Source organism: Alternaria rosae, assembly GCF_020736505.1.
Source record: "Alternaria rosae strain MPI-PUGE-AT-0040 chromosome Unknown BKA58scaffold_13, whole genome shotgun sequence".
Taxonomy (NCBI): Eukaryota; Fungi; Ascomycota; class Dothideomycetes; order Pleosporales; family Pleosporaceae; genus Alternaria; species Alternaria rosae.
The window spans coordinates 524,060-539,553 of NW_025763582.1; the positions used below are offsets into that span (position 1 = coordinate 524,060).

At 53.2% G+C, this 15,494-nt stretch overlaps 7 protein-coding genes across 7 annotated transcripts; 4 read left to right on the top strand and 3 right to left on the bottom strand.

Moving 5' to 3' along the window:
• Nucleotides 1–133: 133 nt before the first annotated feature.
• Nucleotides 134–2,455, top strand: BKA58DRAFT_406399 (uncharacterized protein; the record flags this gene model as incomplete). Its single annotated transcript, XM_046171952.1, has 1 exon — nt 134–2,455. The coding sequence occupies one exon, from the start codon at nt 134–136 to the stop codon at nt 2,453–2,455; it is 2,322 nt and encodes a 773-aa protein (XP_046020308.1).
• A 263-nt stretch (nt 2,456–2,718) lies between these two features.
• Nucleotides 2,719–4,377, bottom strand: BKA58DRAFT_444797 (Metalloenzyme, LuxS/M16 peptidase-like protein; the record flags this gene model as incomplete). The annotated part of the gene is made up of 5 exons (XM_046174099.1): nt 2,719–3,109; nt 3,157–3,851; nt 3,903–3,980; nt 4,034–4,159; nt 4,213–4,377. 5 exons carry the CDS (start codon nt 4,375–4,377, stop codon nt 2,719–2,721), a joined length of 1,455 nt encoding a protein of 484 aa, XP_046020309.1.
• Nucleotides 4,378–4,639: 262 nt separating this feature from the next.
• BKA58DRAFT_444798 (mitochondrial succinate dehydrogenase cytochrome b560 subunit D) lies at nt 4,640–5,269 on the top strand (the record flags this gene model as incomplete). The annotated part of the gene is made up of 2 exons (XM_046174100.1): nt 4,640–5,055; nt 5,104–5,269. The coding sequence occupies 2 exons, from the start codon at nt 4,640–4,642 to the stop codon at nt 5,267–5,269; spliced, it is 582 nt and encodes a 193-aa protein (XP_046020310.1).
• Nucleotides 5,270–5,601: 332 nt separating this feature from the next.
• Nucleotides 5,602–6,795, bottom strand: BKA58DRAFT_450308 (uncharacterized protein; the record flags this gene model as incomplete). Its single annotated transcript, XM_046174348.1, has 2 exons — nt 5,602–6,286; nt 6,425–6,795. The coding sequence occupies 2 exons, from the start codon at nt 6,793–6,795 to the stop codon at nt 5,746–5,748; spliced, it is 912 nt and encodes a 303-aa protein (XP_046020311.1). The 3' UTR covers nt 5,602–5,745.
• A 490-nt stretch (nt 6,796–7,285) lies between these two features.
• On the bottom strand, nt 7,286–8,807 carry BKA58DRAFT_65639 (14-3-3 protein epsilon). The gene is made up of 5 exons (XM_046175680.1): nt 8,646–8,807; nt 8,287–8,593; nt 7,990–8,231; nt 7,868–7,938; nt 7,286–7,818 (listed from the first exon to the last, which is right to left on the bottom strand). Exons 1-5 carry the CDS (start codon nt 8,704–8,706, stop codon nt 7,705–7,707), a joined length of 795 nt encoding a protein of 264 aa, XP_046020312.1. The 5' UTR covers nt 8,707–8,807; the 3' UTR covers nt 7,286–7,704.
• A 1,200-nt stretch (nt 8,808–10,007) lies between these two features.
• On the top strand, nt 10,008–10,606 carry BKA58DRAFT_394658 (mitochondrial ATPase inhibitor, IATP-domain-containing protein). Its single transcript, XM_046171214.1, has 3 exons — nt 10,008–10,231; nt 10,288–10,353; nt 10,465–10,606. Exons 1-3 carry the CDS (start codon nt 10,101–10,103, stop codon nt 10,541–10,543), a joined length of 276 nt encoding a protein of 91 aa, XP_046020313.1. The 5' UTR covers nt 10,008–10,100; the 3' UTR covers nt 10,544–10,606.
• A 1,609-nt stretch (nt 10,607–12,215) lies between these two features.
• Nucleotides 12,216–14,290, top strand: BKA58DRAFT_65525 (aquaporin-like protein). Its single transcript, XM_046175679.1, has 3 exons — nt 12,216–13,062; nt 13,115–13,597; nt 13,656–14,290. The coding sequence occupies exons 1-3, from the start codon at nt 12,348–12,350 to the stop codon at nt 14,165–14,167; spliced, it is 1,710 nt and encodes a 569-aa protein (XP_046020314.1). The 5' UTR covers nt 12,216–12,347; the 3' UTR covers nt 14,168–14,290.
• The last annotated feature ends 1,204 nt before the right edge of the window (nt 14,291–15,494 follow it).

Here is a 15,494-nt window from a genome sequence, read left to right on the forward strand (position 1 = left end):
AGTAGGTACGAATAAACAAGCTTCTAGTTCGTCTTTACACCACAACTTTAAGTACAATGTCTCCTAGTTCCACGTCTAACTTTCATCCACTGTCGTACTGAATCAACATCGACCTTTGTGAACTACTCCAACCATGGCCAACCCACCATCATACCCCGCCAATCCAAACCTCACCTCCAACCCACCACCCCCATCCACATCATCACAGTCCAACGTCGCATTCACACCAAGTGCAACCTCAATTGCCGACTCCTCTGACAACGAGTTCGAGCCAACCCCCATCCACAGCCCCGTCGGTCCCCAATATGAAGATTTGCCACCCTCATACGACGAGGCGCGCGACCAAGCCGTCCACGACACGCGCCACGGAATTGCGCCCGTAGACCCAAGCCAAATTGAAGCTCACCGCATTACTTCTAACGAAGGACCAAACGAGCCAGAAGTATGGGAGTACCGCGTACGAGGCGAAGAAACGGATCCTGCAAGTGAACAGGAACGAGCCCCGGATTATGCGAATTATAGGAACGATAAAGCTACCAGTGTTCCTGTTCCAGTTCAACATGTCAGTACTAGCGAAGATATCGCGGTGGGAAGAGTGCATAGCGGATCTGCTTCCTCGTCGAGCAGACAGAAACAGCCTGACCTGGCTTCTGACTTGCTCGCTCAAGCTCTGGAGTTCAGCCGTGAAGAACCAGATGCGAAGGCGCAGTATGCACCGCTCTTGAACCGCATCATCGCGATACCTGACCATGCAGGACCAGCAAGACGTGTAGACGAACATGTAGTCTTCCTAGTTGCGTACGCTGAAGTCCTGGACCGACATTCTATTGGGCCAGCCGAGTTTGCAGAGTTCTTGTATGGTCTACAAGTCTTAACTACAGCGGCGAATTCAACGGCTGAACACTTGTTGCATGGATCGACGCATGAAGGTGTCTTGTCGACCATCGTACACGATTACATCCGAGGAGCGAATGAAGCTTTCTTCGCACCAAGAGGTCTAATCGTGTCGTTCCGCAGCCAAACTGCCTTGCTCGACATGCTACCCATACCTGCGGGCCACAAACCCACCGTTCTCGCCAACTTGGCGGATGTATCTGCAACGGCTGAATGGCGCGCACGGCAATTATACCCCTGGATCGAGGCTCTCGATGCTGATGCGGTGCCGATGCGGAGCGAGAGAGTGCTCAAGCTGCATGAGATGAGTGAGCGCTTCTCAGGTCAGAAGGCTACACAGGGTTTGCCTGGACATGCCGGGAACAGGAGTTTTCAATCTGCTGAATCCCATGAAGACCCACCTCACTCCATCCCTGGACCTCCAGAAGAATCCTTACACGCACAAGGTCGACACGGACGGGGCAATCACCATCCTCGCGGCAGACGAGGCGGTCACTGGTCGCCCTTTGGTATGCCAGGCCATGGACCCTTCGGTGCACCCGGCAACGGACCTTTCGGCGCACCCAGTGATGGGCCTTTCGGACGTGGTGGCCGAGGAGGACCATTTGGACCCCGAGGCAATGCCTTCTTCGGTAGAGGAGGCTGTTCCTCTCGTGGGGGACGTGGACGCGGCCGCGGACCCCCGCAGTCTGGAAACGAATGGGCGGAAGTAGGCAAAGAATTAGGTAAATTTGGGGAGCAATTTGGGAAGCAAATGGGAGAGCTAGGTGTTGAAATTGGGAAGCGTGCAAGTGCTTTTGGGGTAGAGGTAGGTAGGATGGCTGGTGGAAATGCAGGTGGAAGCGGAAGTGTGAGTGTGAGTGGGAATAGAGGGACCACTGCAACCTCAGGTCCTGCTTCTTACCACCAAGTCCACGACGACCTTCCACCTGCGTATGCTGCACCGTCGGGACAGGAGACAGGCGTGCTACACGGCGACCGCAAAGTCAACACAGCATACCCCACCGACACGAAGGATAAGGGGAAATCTAAAGCCAGGAACCTAGATGACGACGATGACGACACCTCCTCACTGTCATCAGATAGTTCAGACTCCTCCTCAGACTCCTCGGACTCGGACTACGACTCCGACTCGGACTTCACCCCTGCCACAACGCCCAAAGCTCAATCCCTCAAGCTCGCACGCCGCAACATCAAGCAGCGGTCTCGCGCCCTCAAAAAAGACCACAAAGCCAAGAAACGCGAACTCAGAACCAAAGCTAAACACTCCTCTCCAGCAGCAACAGACAGAGGGAAAGACAAGGGGAAGGGGAAGAAGAAAGCGAAGAAAGATCCAGAATGGAAAGCGGCGAAGAAGGAATACAAAGTGCAGAAGAAGGAGTTGAAGAAGGAGAGGGCGGCGCTGAAGAAGGAGTGGCGGGGTGTGAAGGAGGAGGGGAAGAGGGAGAAGAGGGGTGCGAAGACTGGGGTGACGGCTGGGGGAATCTCGAGAGAAGTGCCTATGAAAGAGGGAGAAGGGAAGCAAGGGGTTTGGCTGGTGATTGAGAATTTGGCGCCTTGAACGTCATCGTGCGGTTCAATCCATTGATAGTAATGCTGTCATTTACATGCACGTTTCCACATCAAACTTACGAAATCAATCATGTACACCGATTTGCACGCCACGAGCATTGAAAAAGATCTTCTTTGTCAAAATACATCCGACCAAAGTACTTCGTACACAAAACTACAGTAGTAACCTATGCCGTCTAAAAACGCTTTCACAGCATCATCTTACTATGCACATATTTCCTCTCCTTCGCCTTTCTCTCTCAAAAGGTTCGATTATGAAAGCATCCTGCTCATATCGTTCCTAATGCGGTTGTAATCCAATAGACCCTCAATCTGACCAACAGCCGAGACAGCGACATCCTTGTCCCACAGCCTGTTGCGGGCGAATTGCATAACGTCCTTCTCTGTGATGCGGCCGACGACGCGTTCCACCTCCTCGGGCGATAACCGGCGGCCGGTGGTGACAATTTGGCGACCAATGTCCTCGGCGACGGCGGTGGTGCCATCGAGGGCGAGGAGGATCGAGGCCTTGAGTTGGGCCTTGGCACGCTCGACTTCGGCGGAGGTGACGTTCATGGAGAGGCGGGACCACTCGCGGAGGGTGAAGTGGACTAGATCGTCGAGCTGAGTCAGGTTGGAGCTGGTGAGGTAGATACCCCAGAGACTAGGTTTGTTAGCAGAAAATCGTGAGACTGTTCCATGATGACGTACCCAGTGTCAGAGTAGCTGGTGGAGAAGCTCATGAAGCTGTTGGCGAGGGCGTTTTGCGAGACAAAGTTGCTCAGCTTGCTGCCAAGGTAGTCGGAGGTACCCATGGCACGGTCCCAGTTACCGACAATAGCCTGTGTGACGAGCGCGGTGAAGTAGTCGGGGTCGCTCCAGCTGACACCCTCAACAGCAATGGCGATGTTGGCGGTGCCCATGGTGTCGTCACGGAGGCGGACCTCGGAGCCGATGAAGTCGGGCTTTGCCTTTTGCTCAGCAGCGGCGGACTTGGCGGAGTAGTCCTGGGGCTCTGAGGGGAGGTTGGCGAAGTACTTCTCGGCGAGGTCGACCAATTGCTCGTGGGGAATGCCACCAGCGCCGACGAGGACCATGCGGTCAGCGGTGTAGTTGGTCTTGATGTAGTTCTCGAGATCGGCGCGCTGGATGCTCTGAATGTTCTCCTTGGGTCCGAGGATAGTGCGGCCGAGGGGCTGTCCCTGGAAAGCGGTGGCGTGTAGGTGGTCGAAGACAACCTCCTCGAGCTGCTTGTCTACCTCTTCCTGTTCGCGGAGAATGACATCACGCTCGCGCTCGATGGCCTGGGCCTCGAGCTTGGAGTTCTGGAGGATATCGGAGAGGATGTCGACGGCGGCGGGGACATCGTTGTTGAAGGCCTTGGCGTAGTAGACGGTGTTCTCGCGCTGCTTTGATCAGTATCCAGCCCTGGAAATTCTTCGTTCCGTATGACGTACCGAAGTGTAGGCGTTGAGGTGGCCGCCCATGTTTTCTATCTCGAGCTCCAACTGCTGCTGTGTGCGCTTCTGGGTTCCCTGTGCCATGCATCAGCGTGCTGTCTTGATCCATTGCCATTGATTGTCCGTACCTTGAAAGCAAGGTGCTCCAGGAAATGGGCAGTGCCGTTGGTCCTGTCCGTCTCGGCGCGGCTTCCAGCGTCAATCCAAACACCGACAGTCGATGTCTGGGCCCATGGGGAGTGCTCGGTAGCGATCTGCGCAGTCGAGTCAATTGCAGTCCTGTTTCCTCCTACAATGGCGGGCATACCGTGAAGCCGTTTCCGAGGGTAGTCGACTCGGTCTTCGCGCCGTAGGCAACGGGCGTGGCCAGGCCGCGGGTCAGAGGCGAGGCCCGCGATGATTTGACGGCGTTGATGGCGGAGCGAGAGCGCATGCTGCGCTGCAGGTTGAGGGCGAGCTGGCGGGAAGCCATTGCGTCTGCTCGCTGTGCAGGGGATGGGAGATGGGGACGGTGATGGGGTTGGGGTGGATGTCGATACGTCCAGCTGCAGCTTGGCCTAGGTGAGGTGGATGAGTTTCGTCAAATCTGCGATCACGGGACTTTCCGGCTGCCACCGCTGGCCAATGAGGGCAGCAGGGACGTCAGCAATCGACATCCGAGGCATTGTCGTCAACTACGACTGCGATCCCGATATTGCTTCTTGCGACCTCCACGACCTCAATCAGACAACACAATGGCCTCCGTCATGCGTCCCGGCCTCCTCAGGCAAGCTTGCCCACCCGCCCAGGCCTCGCAGCGCATGCTGTCGACCACGACCTCCACCCTCAACCGCCCGCTCGCCCAGACACTGCGACCAGCATTCCAGCGCTCAGCCATTCCCCAGTCGACCCGCATCGCCGCCTTCCACGCCACACAGCGCAACCAGATCCTCCCACCGCTGCCCCAGAAGATCATCGGAACTACCAATGACCCCGTTCCCGTGCCAGACCCCGACTACGCCCACGGCAGCTACCACTGGAGCTTTGAGAGGATCGTCTCGGCCGGTCTGATTCCCTTGACCATTGCGCCCTTCGCTGCTGGATCGCTGAACCCGCTTTCCGACTCGATTCTCTGCGCTCTCCTGGTAGTCCACTCGCATATTGGCTTTGAGTATGTAGAATGGCTGCGTGTTGAGTTACAGTGGCTAACAGAAACCAGGTCTTGCATCATCGACTACTTCCCCACCAAGCGTGTTCCCCTCGTTCGAAAGTCCGCCATGTGGGCTCTCCGCGCCGGAACTGTCGCATTAGGTCTCGCCCTCTACTCTTTCGAGACAAATGACGTTGGTATCACCGAAGCCGTCGCGAGGCTGTGGCACGCGTAGATACACTTTGGGACTTGTAATACAAATTCAGAGGCAGGGCTTTTTTCTGGTTGAAGTTTCGTACCCTGTAGAGTGTTGTGATTGCCCTACTTCTCGTTGTGCTTAACCTCGTCAGTCTTAGTTATCATAGCCCCGCCCTTCTACAGGCTTATCGAGACGGGGTCTTTGCGACCTAGGAGATCCAACTCGTCTTGCATGTCCACCGAGAGGATACGATGAGCATAGAGATCAGCTTTTCTGAATGTGTAGTGTTCTTCGCCACTAAGACGTTTGCCCGACTCATGTTCAATTCTTCGGTCATTGACTATGGCTTAGACAAGTCCAGCTTACATTGCGTCGTGCTGTGATAGATATGACTCTTTTCTGGGCCCCATCGAACGCGCGATCTAGTTCCCATGCTAACATCATGCCAGAAACGCGAATGTAAAATTTTGTTGATACTCTCAGCGTAATCATGTCCTCCATGCTGCCGCTACTTACTTAGTATCCACCTTCCATTGCTCCCAGTGCGCCTTCCTTGGGTTGAAGACGACGCCCAACACCTTCTTCATCTCCTCCTCATCCACTTCATCGTCCAATTCAAACTTCCTCCTGAATTTTTCGGGTAACTCTTCGGGCAGATTGTAAAACGCTTCCAGCACAGAGTTCATAATAGTGCCTTCTTCCTCTGCGTCCCTCACTCCCAAAAATGATGTTTTGTCCGGGCCAAGTATCATCAATGACCCCCAGAACTGATTGACCATGCGACAACATCCTATCGGGCAGTATGCATTCGTCACATCAAACTCCAGATAGTTGAGGCGGATCAATGGAAGCCTCTCGCCGTTTCTGAAGTAGTCGGACAGATCATCGGTATAACAATCCAGGTCTTCGGTCATACTGGATTTCGCCTCATCATGCACGCGATTAAGACGGGCGTTGAAAGTAGAGCTGTCAAAATCGCCCTCTTCTTCCCAAACCGAGTGGTTGTAAGCGTACGGGCACGAGCCTTCATCGGAACGTCTGCTGACGGCTAGGCTGATATTTTTTGTCAGACGAAAAGCTGAAGCTGAGAACAGCCACCGGTTTTGAAACGGTATATGGCTGATATTTTGATCTTTGCTCGCAGCATGATAGCATTGACCCGATCTTGCAAGTAGTTGCCTACTTGTGCACTAGTCCGGATGTACGAATAAGTTCTTTCTGAGGTATATTTCCTCAGCTCCATCGTGAACTTGCTTGCAAATCCGTAGTATGGCCAATTCCGGAGTGCGGTAAGACTTCCAGTCCTTGAAACGCTTCTCGTTTTGGACAGCGTAGTCGTCGGGCGTGTAGAAGACCTTGCCAACAACCACCAGCTCTTCGTACACCATGACTTTGAGTTCGACAGGCAAATCGAGGAAGCGGAAGGGTGTGAAGACGGTTGTGCCCTGAGGCGTCGTGGTCGTGACTGTAGTGACTGTTGTTGTGGTTGTCTTTGTCTTTGTCGTGGTGACCACCGTGGTATTGGTGGCCTGGGCTGGTGGCTGCGAGTTGGTTGAGTCCATGGCTCTTGTATGTACTATGGTTGACTCGATCGGAGCGTGTTGGTTCTGGCGTGTCCGGAAGAACACAAACATGGTGGTGTAGTTGTGGAGTCGAAGTCAGGTGGGAGTAGTATGAGGAAGAAGGTCGACCTTTGAACAACCTGGAGCCTATGCTAATGTTAGGTCATGTAATTTGTATGTTTTCATCTTGATGTAGGCTGCAGACCTGTTCGGTGTTTTTTCTTGTATAAGGTTGCCTAGCAACTGCCGGTGAAAGAGTATACATACACTTGTAGAGTTATCCGTGAGAAGAGGTCGAACGGGCCACAAAAGAAGGAACTCGCCCTAATTCTCGCGCTACCCTGCCTTCCGTAGCCTTCACCACGGACTCAATCGTCCAGTGCAAGCTTTTGAGTAGGTGATGGAGGGTGGAAGAGTGAGAGTGAGAGTTAGAGGAAGCTGCGATCACAACCTATCTATACCATGTGCGTGACGTGACGTAGGCGGTACAATGGGGAAGGAGCGCTCAGTCAACAAACAACATTCACTTCACACCTTCAGCGACGATCCAAGTAGAAGCGGATATCTTTGATTATAAGTTTTGAAGAGAATGTAGGAACAGCAAAGAGCCAGAACTTCGATAGCCACCAGCCACACTCTAATCGCAAATACGGCATATTAAACCAACGAGACTTGGAAGGAAAGGCGGTATAGTGGTATAAAGGCAAGACACCTGGGTAAAAGGATGTAGACAGGATTGAGAATTTGGAGTCTAAACAAAGCGCACCCGGCCTGAAAGTCACACCTAGGATATACCCTTCATGCCACACTGTAGAAAATGATGAGTCTAGCCATCATTGACCGTTTACCAAGATGCACCAATAACCACTAACCCCTGCCATTTTTGCGTCTGTTATCGGTTTTTCAGATTTATGCCTTGGCGTCGGCGGGAGCCTCGCTGCTCTCAGCCTTGGGCGCGTCGGTGGCGGGCTCGCCGGCGGGGGCGTCACCGGAGGGCTCGGCCTCGGACGATGTCCAGAGGGTCTGAGTGAAATTAGTATGCTTGAGACAAGAAAGATGTGGGTGGGCTTACAAGGTTGTCACGGAGGAGCTGCATGATGAGGGTGGAGTCCTTGTAGCTCTCCTCAGACAGGGTGTCGAGCTCTGCATATTTGTTAGCCCTGTTCAGGAACAGATTGTTCATCCTTCACGTACCAGCAATGGCGTCATCGAAAGCCTGCTTGGCGAGCTGGCAAGCCTGGTCGGGCGAGTTGAGGATCTCGTAGTAGAAAACGGAGAAGTTCAAGGCGAGACCGAGACGGATGGGGTGGGTAGGAGCAAGGTTGGAGGCGGCAACATCGGTAGCAGCCTTGTAAGCCTCGAGCGACTTGTCGGCAGAGGTCTTGCGCTTGTCACCAACGGCAAACTCGGCAAGGTAGCGGTGGTAGTCGCCCTTCCTGAGAAGACATGTTGATTAGCAGACTGGCTAGTCAAATGCACGCGGTGTCTTACATCTTGTGGTAGAAGACCTTGGACTCTCCGCTCTCAGCAGAGGGGATCAGGTGGCTGTCAAGGCACTCGAGGATGTCCTCGCAGATCTTGGCCAGCTCGGCCTCGATCTTTTGGCGGTACTCCTTGATCAGAGTAACCTGGGTCTCGTTGCCCTTGGACTCCTCCTTCTGCTCGATCGAGGTGACGATTCTCCAGGAGGCGCGGCGAGCACCGATGACGTTCTTATAGGCAACGGAAAGGAGATTTCGCTCCTCGACGGAAAGCTCCTGGTCTGCGGAGGCAACGGCCTTCATGTTCTCGACCATCTCTGTCACATCGCGTTAGGACACGATGCCGTGGATTGTTTGTGGTGCGCTTACCCTCGTAACGCTCGGCCTGCTCGGCCAGCTTGGCCAGGTACACGGAGTCTTCGTAACCCATTGTGATGTGTGGTCTGTGCAAATCGCTGTTAGCTGATGTATATCGAGTTGAAGCGCGCAACCAGTGCAACCAGTGGCTATCGCGGTTGCTAAGCAGCAAGCAAGCCCCTCAATGTGCGCTATGGCCGTAATCGGAGAAAATGTCGTTTCGCTGCCGTTGTCGATTGTTCGCTGTCTGTCCTGTTTGTGTTGAGGGCTCGGAGTATGCGGCAAGTGGAGATATGCCAATTGCTTGCGTGGACTTTACACCTCACAACAGAGGCGCAAAGAGGGGCGGCTCGAGCTACCACGGGTCTCCGAAAAGAGCGCCGATACACGACACCAACGACAACAGCGGCTGAGCGACTTGAGACGAGCGATTTCGACAGCCGGCCATGCTGATGGGAAGAGCGGGCCTTGTTTACTGTGGTCGGGGGCGCAAATTGCAGCTGTCCGCGGACTCGGGGGGAGTGACGAAATGCAGTGGAGCAGCACTTACGTAGAGAAAAGTTGGTGTGGGGAGGGAAGGTAGGCTGCTAGAGGCGGCGATGTGGTGTTGGCAAGAAAGTGAAGTGCAGATGTTTTGGTCAAGGGCGGCTTGTGGTTGAGTTATCAGAGGAGGGGACTTGAGAGGGAGAGAACCCGACCAGTTGACTCGTCTTGGCGTCGATCACGCCTGCCTATCCTTGGTTTCACACGGCCCAGAACTGGCGCGACCTTCTATTCTGACAGGCGAACACCATCCGCCACCGCCTCAGCGGCCCATTCCTGGCCTGAGTAGTGCCTGCTATTGTTTACAGGCTTGCAGAGTCGCCTTGGAGACATTGTTGTTGAGTCCCTGAATAACATGCCCCGCAGTACACCCTTTCCATGACAGCTACAAGGACCGGGCTTCACTACGAGCATTGGGCATCACGTTTGGCCTTGAGCAGCGCACATTGGCTCTGCCCAGACAACGGTGCCATGGTTGTAAAGATTCCAAACACATGTTGAGCGAACAGATACAGCATGCTGTTCGGAAAGCGATGAGACCAACACCATGTTGTTGCGGGCGATGTAGTGACACAAACCCCCGAAGTCTTCTTGTCACATGGTGCTTGTTGTGCTTTTTATGCTGGAGCAACTTTCATAATACAACAACGCATTGCCAAACGTGTCTGCCAACATTACCCCTCCGCTCTACGATATACAGACGTATCATGCTAAGGGGTCATGTGTCTGTCCCGTACCAAACTGTCGAGTGGGCCAGGCAACGATGTTGAGACCCTTTAACATCACGTGAGAACCGAGCGATGACGCACATGCACGTCCAAGCTCCCATGTCTTCCAGATGTCGAGCCATCACTCCACCTCAGCATACAAATTGCATATAACCACCCAACACCCATCATCCCATCTCTCTACAAAACCGCCAAAATGCTTCGCACATCCATCATCAAGAGCGCGCGCTCAATTGCCGCTCCTCGCTACTTCTCCGCCTCCGCCCTCCGCATGGCTGAGGGTGCCACCGGCTCTGGAGCTTCAAGGGCTACCGGTGCCGCTGGCGGGTGAGTCTATGCTCATAAACTATAAAGCCCATGGTTCCTACTAATCAATGCTGTAGCGACGCCTTCACCAAGCGCGAGGCTGCTAGCGAGGAGCTCTACATTCGCCAAGAAGAGAAGGCCAAGTACGTATACTCCAGCTTCATGTATCCCGATGACTACTTCGTCACCGTTGCAGAATGAACAAGGACCCGGCACAACGTTCTGTCACAGTATCACATTCTGACAACCACTAGGCTCCTAGCAATCAAGGATAAGCTCAAGCAGCAAAGGCAGCACATGGAGGATCTTGACAAGCACATGTCAGTAATCTAACTTGGCAACGCGCAAATAGACAAGACTAACACCAACACAGCGACGACGTCATTGCTGAGTCTGAGCGCTCAGGCCAGGGCGAGCAAAAGTGAGCGCGTCGCGAATGCTCCGGACGAATAACGCGGGCCGACCCATACGTCGTTATAAACCTGCTATGATAGTCAATGAACATATCGAACAAACATAAACTTGGCAATTGGGTGGTCGGATTCCACGGCAGATGCTTGCGTTATCTCGTACTTGCTTCTTCATCTCGTCCTTGTTCGTGTCAAAGAGAGCATGGGTCTAAACACTTCAAGGCCATCCCCCCAAGCACATATGTGGGCCTGCCATCTCAACACTCGCACCTGCCAATTTGAGGCTTGATGGGCTCTTCAACGCAGGATACTCCAAAGTTGCCCTTTTCGTTCAGTGTGCATCTGTACATCTGTACATCACGTTTCAGTATACATCGAGCGAAGTACTACCGAACGATTACGGAAACTTTCGGTATCACGCGGAAGTGCGTCACTCGCTCTGATTCGTTCGAGTAGGTTGTTTCTCGGATTATTATAACGTCAGCTCATCGAAGATCTGGAGACCTCGGGATCCACTACATGGATACAGCCCGGGATACTCCAGCCACCACCCCGCTCGAGGCTGGATCACAACTCGATATTTCCCGTTTTGTTTTTCTGCCGCGAAGGATCTGACGACAACACATCCTCGTATTCAGGCCCGCTTCTCCAGCCTCCGATATCTGGAGCAAGTGCTTACGCAGCCTCGTGCAAAGTCTGTTATCGCACAATCGGCTGGAGAGCGGAGAACGTGACTCCCTTGCGCCGACCTAGAACATGGTTCGCTGCCGTGTGATACCGCTGCATCGGTATGGTCGATCGTGAAATTCGGTCATCTCTCCAGCCACATTCGCCGTGTCGAATATAGACTTTACTCCTTTTTCGCGAACATGCCGACTGTATGAACGCCTGACTGTCTAGGCCTCCAGACCGCCGTCATTGTTAGCCCATTTCAAACGCCTTCCGTGTTCACGCAGCTAGGCGTTTTACTTTTGTTAGCGAAACAGGTACTTGGGCTCTTAATCGTGCGTGCCGCAGGGATCCCACTAGCACGTGTGGCAGATAGCCGACATCTTACCACGAACATCCCAGCTGCGATCACAACTACAAGCGACTACCCTGTGAACGTTCGAGTAACTTTCAAGATCTTTCTGCATTTTCATTTGCCCGCCGCCGTAGTCCGTTCGAATTAACCGTTGGCCGAGCCCTCTGACAACCTCCTCTTCACCCCCACCAGGTGATGCATGCTTCTTTTACAAGATACCCCATGCTACCCCCAAGTACATCCCACCCATTTCTGTATCAAGGGACACCGAGACGACGTCATTGTAAGCATTGCTTTGACTTCGATATGGAAAACCCTGGATCTGGAATCCACCCGTTGCTCCCATCAACGAATGAAGCAAAGCTACGGAGGGTTATCGCGCCGAGAAGACTACGAAGAGACGACACTGAACCAAATTAGGTATGACGAGAGCGGGTGAGGGATCTATTCAGGGTCTTCGCTATAGCCTTGGCCATCGAGCATATATGGTCTCCTTTGTCGCTCAGCATCACCAGTTCATACCTCTAGCCATTGATCTGCACTGATCTCAAACGCCCAAACTTCACCGTTACTCAACTAGCTGCATAGGCTTTATTGCTCCCCAGACGCTCTAATATAACCATCCCTCGCCAATACGAAAGTCTTCCACTCCACCAACCACCTCATCACCAAGTCTAGCAGTTGCCTCACACCAACCGCCTACATGGCGCAGTCAGGTTTAAACTCAAACAACTCCCTTCCTCAATATTACGGTCAGACGCTGCAAGATGGGACGATAATGGAGTCTCCCGTCATGCCAACACACCCACGGGGATCCAGCGACTCGAGGCAAGAGCTTCTGCGACTGCCTGCACAGCCTCACCAAGCGCATATGGACTACAACATCGACTCTGAGTCACATAATGCTCCCGTACAACAGGCCAATAACACCTTTGGTCTAACGCCTATGCCGAACAACCGAAAGATGGGAGGACAAGCCGACATCCGTGACTGGGACGCAACGCCTCGTCCGCGACGACCATCTCAACCTGTGCCTTACAGCCCGACCACACACCGTGGTCCCTACGTAGAAGACTACTCTGAAGAGGAAGACGTCGATCCCCGCGATCCTCGCGCGTACCGTCGCCCGAGCAGGAGAACGCAAGGCCCTCCCAGTGCGTACCGCAACTACGTCGAGCAGAACTCCAGGTATGGACCCATACCTAGGAACAGCGTCGACCACAACATGCAGCCTCAGTACAGCGACACACCAGGCAAGCCTAATTACGAAATGTACTACCCAGATGGAGGTAACTACGGTGGACGCCGCCCTCCCATGCCTTACGCTGGAGGAAGCCGAGGACCACCCAATTACCCACCTCAGGAGAGTGTGATGAGGTTGCCATGGGTCATATGGATGGGAAGTAACGCAAAGAACCGTAAGTCATCTTAGCATCTCCAACCCCTTCACATCACTAACACATCTCGCAGACTTTGTCGCTTTCGTCGGTGAATTCGTAGGAACAACCATGTTTCTCTTCTTCGCCTTCTCCGGCACCCAAGTCGCCAACATCGACTCATCTGCCACCCCGGACTCCAACACTACGACTAACGAATCCGCTGGTTTCTCTCCCATCGTCTTGCTCTACATCGCCCTCGTCTTTGCTTTCTCTCTCATGGTAAACGTATGGGTCTTCTTCCGTATCAGTGGTGGTCTGTTCAATCCTGCTGTTACATTCGCTATGTTGCTCTGCCGCGCTCTGTCTCCTATTCGCGCTTTCCTGCTAGTAGCAGCGCAGATTAGCGGAAGTATCTTTGCCAGTTTCCTCGTCAGCGTCTTGTTCCCCACATCCTTCAATGTTCGGACTACGTTGGGTGAGGGCACGAGTTTAGTCCAGGGTGTCTTTATTGAAGCTATTCTCACCGCGGAACTGGTGTTTACCATCTTCATGTTGGCAAAGGAGAAGCACAAAGGTATGTCGTCCCATTCTACTCACCCCCATACCCAACACATACTAACACCTCCTTCCAGCAACATTCATCGCCCCCGTCGGCATCGGCCTTGCCCTCTTCATCGCAGAACTAGTCGGCGTCTACTACACGGGTGGCTCGCTGAACCCCGCCCGCTCCTTCGGTCCCTGCGTCGTAACCGGCGTCTTCGATGCCGAACACTGGATCTACTGGGTGGGCCCCGCGGCCGGCGCCATCATCGCAGTCGTCTTCTACCAATTCATCAAGATTCTCGAATACGAAGTTGCCAACCCAGGCCAAGACGACGACGACAAGGACCAAGAGGTCAAAGAAGTCATCGAAAAAGAGCGTGAGGGATCTCAAGAACCTGATTTGGAAAGTGGTAACTCCGGTGGTATGACGGGAGGTATGGGCGGTGGGCCACCAGGTAATGGTGCAATCCCCCTTCCCACACCTGCGAGCCATCATAATCTTAGGGCGGCGCATAGTGTACAGGGCCTTGTTCATCATGCGCGCAAGAAGAGGGCGCAGGAGGGGCAGGGGTTTGGGGGGAGGGGCGGGGATACGTACTAGAATCCACAGGCTGAGTGCGATCCTTGAAAGGGACTCCGTGTCGGAGCCCTGGGATATTAATGAGGTACGAGAGGACGAAAGCAACCCATCGCCGAGTGGGTAACGGGTTCATGGGTCACGGTAATGTGTTTATGTGGTTGTTACGACTCTCCTTAAGTTTGACTTACGAGGGTTCATGAGAGTGATTTGGTTACGGGAAATGCATGGGCTTGGGTTTGGGTATGGATGGTTACGAATTAGAATGTATCAATAGCTACTACGTACATAGATCCGGGTTTGATGATGCGACGATGATCGCAGCCTGGTTAGCATAGCAAAAGAATGATTGCATATCTTTACAACATTGTGCTTGCAAACTTCTGGCTTTGAGCTTCGCTATGAGGTTGTTCCAGAATTTCAAAGACCACTCATGTTCTGGTTCATTCTCAGCTGAGTATGCGTTGCGAAGAACGCATGCGAACGATCCTGCATCTCAATTCACAAAATGACGGGTACAACAGCATGACAGCAATATACAAACCCTCGGAGTCTTACACCTTCCTCCACTTATCCTCGCCCCTTGCTTCCAGAATACGCGAGAACGGAGTACCGAACATACACGCCTTCTCAAAATTAGATGTAAGCACATCACCGAAAACTCTATCCCCAAACCCCAGTACGTCAACTCATCGTCATGCGATTCTACATTGACATCCCATCCCAAACCTTACCTCACACCCTTCCCGGTGCTAAAAACTACCCACGCGATCAGTCACAATATCGAAAACCATCGAAAACCTACACATTTGCGATTCCGATACCGAACATATTCGCATGACATCAAAACTACGTACATACCCCCAGTGAGTGACGAAAAATCGGTGGTTGCAGCCTCGCCTCGTTTCGCAAACTCAAAACCAACCCCAAACCTTCCTGATCCCGTGTGACGGACTAGTGCGACCCAACGCTCGGGACGTTTAGGGTTTGGTTTGCGAAGGGCTATTTCTGGTAATTAGGTAGTAAAAACAGCAGGTAGGGATGTAGGCTTTACCGTTTTCTTTAACGGGGTATTGGGGGCGGCCGGGGGGTCATTGGATGACGTTTTGTGACGACGGGTGCATAGGGAAGGCAAAAGGGAAGAGGAAGGAACGACGTTGATATTACGAGGGGTTGTAGCGAAGAAGTCCGGGTACGATGATGGCATGGGATTAATGAATGTGTGGGTACGGATTCTGCTGATTTTTACATTGGGAGATGACTTGATTATCGTCGTGGATGCATCTCTCAACCACCCTCGTCTCTACCTACCTTCCGCAACATAAAATGATTCGTAAAAGCGGTGTAATAT

Coding starts and splice junctions, on each gene's coding strand:
- BKA58DRAFT_65639 (XM_046175680.1), bottom strand. CDS start 8,706: ATGGGTTACGAAGACTCCGTGTACCTGGCCAAGCTGGCCGAGCAGGCC. Junction 7,939..7,989: donor TTTCGATGACGCCATTGCTG/GTACGTGAAGGA, acceptor ACAAATATGCAG/AGCTCGACACCCTGTCTGAG. Junction 7,819..7,867: donor AGCTCCTCCGTGACAACCTT/GTAAGCCCACCC, acceptor AATTTCACTCAG/ACCCTCTGGACATCGTCCGA.
- BKA58DRAFT_394658 (XM_046171214.1), top strand. CDS start 10,101: ATGCTTCGCACATCCATCATCAAGAGCGCGCGCTCAATTGCCGCTCCT. Junction 10,232..10,287: donor GCTACCGGTGCCGCTGGCGG/GTGAGTCTATGC, acceptor TCAATGCTGTAG/CGACGCCTTCACCAAGCGCG. Junction 10,354..10,464: donor CGCCAAGAAGAGAAGGCCAA/GTACGTATACTC, acceptor GACAACCACTAG/GCTCCTAGCAATCAAGGATA.
- BKA58DRAFT_65525 (XM_046175679.1), top strand. CDS start 12,348: ATGGCGCAGTCAGGTTTAAACTCAAACAACTCCCTTCCTCAATATTAC. Junction 13,063..13,114: donor GGGAAGTAACGCAAAGAACC/GTAAGTCATCTT, acceptor CACATCTCGCAG/ACTTTGTCGCTTTCGTCGGT. Junction 13,598..13,655: donor GGCAAAGGAGAAGCACAAAG/GTATGTCGTCCC, acceptor ACCTCCTTCCAG/CAACATTCATCGCCCCCGTC.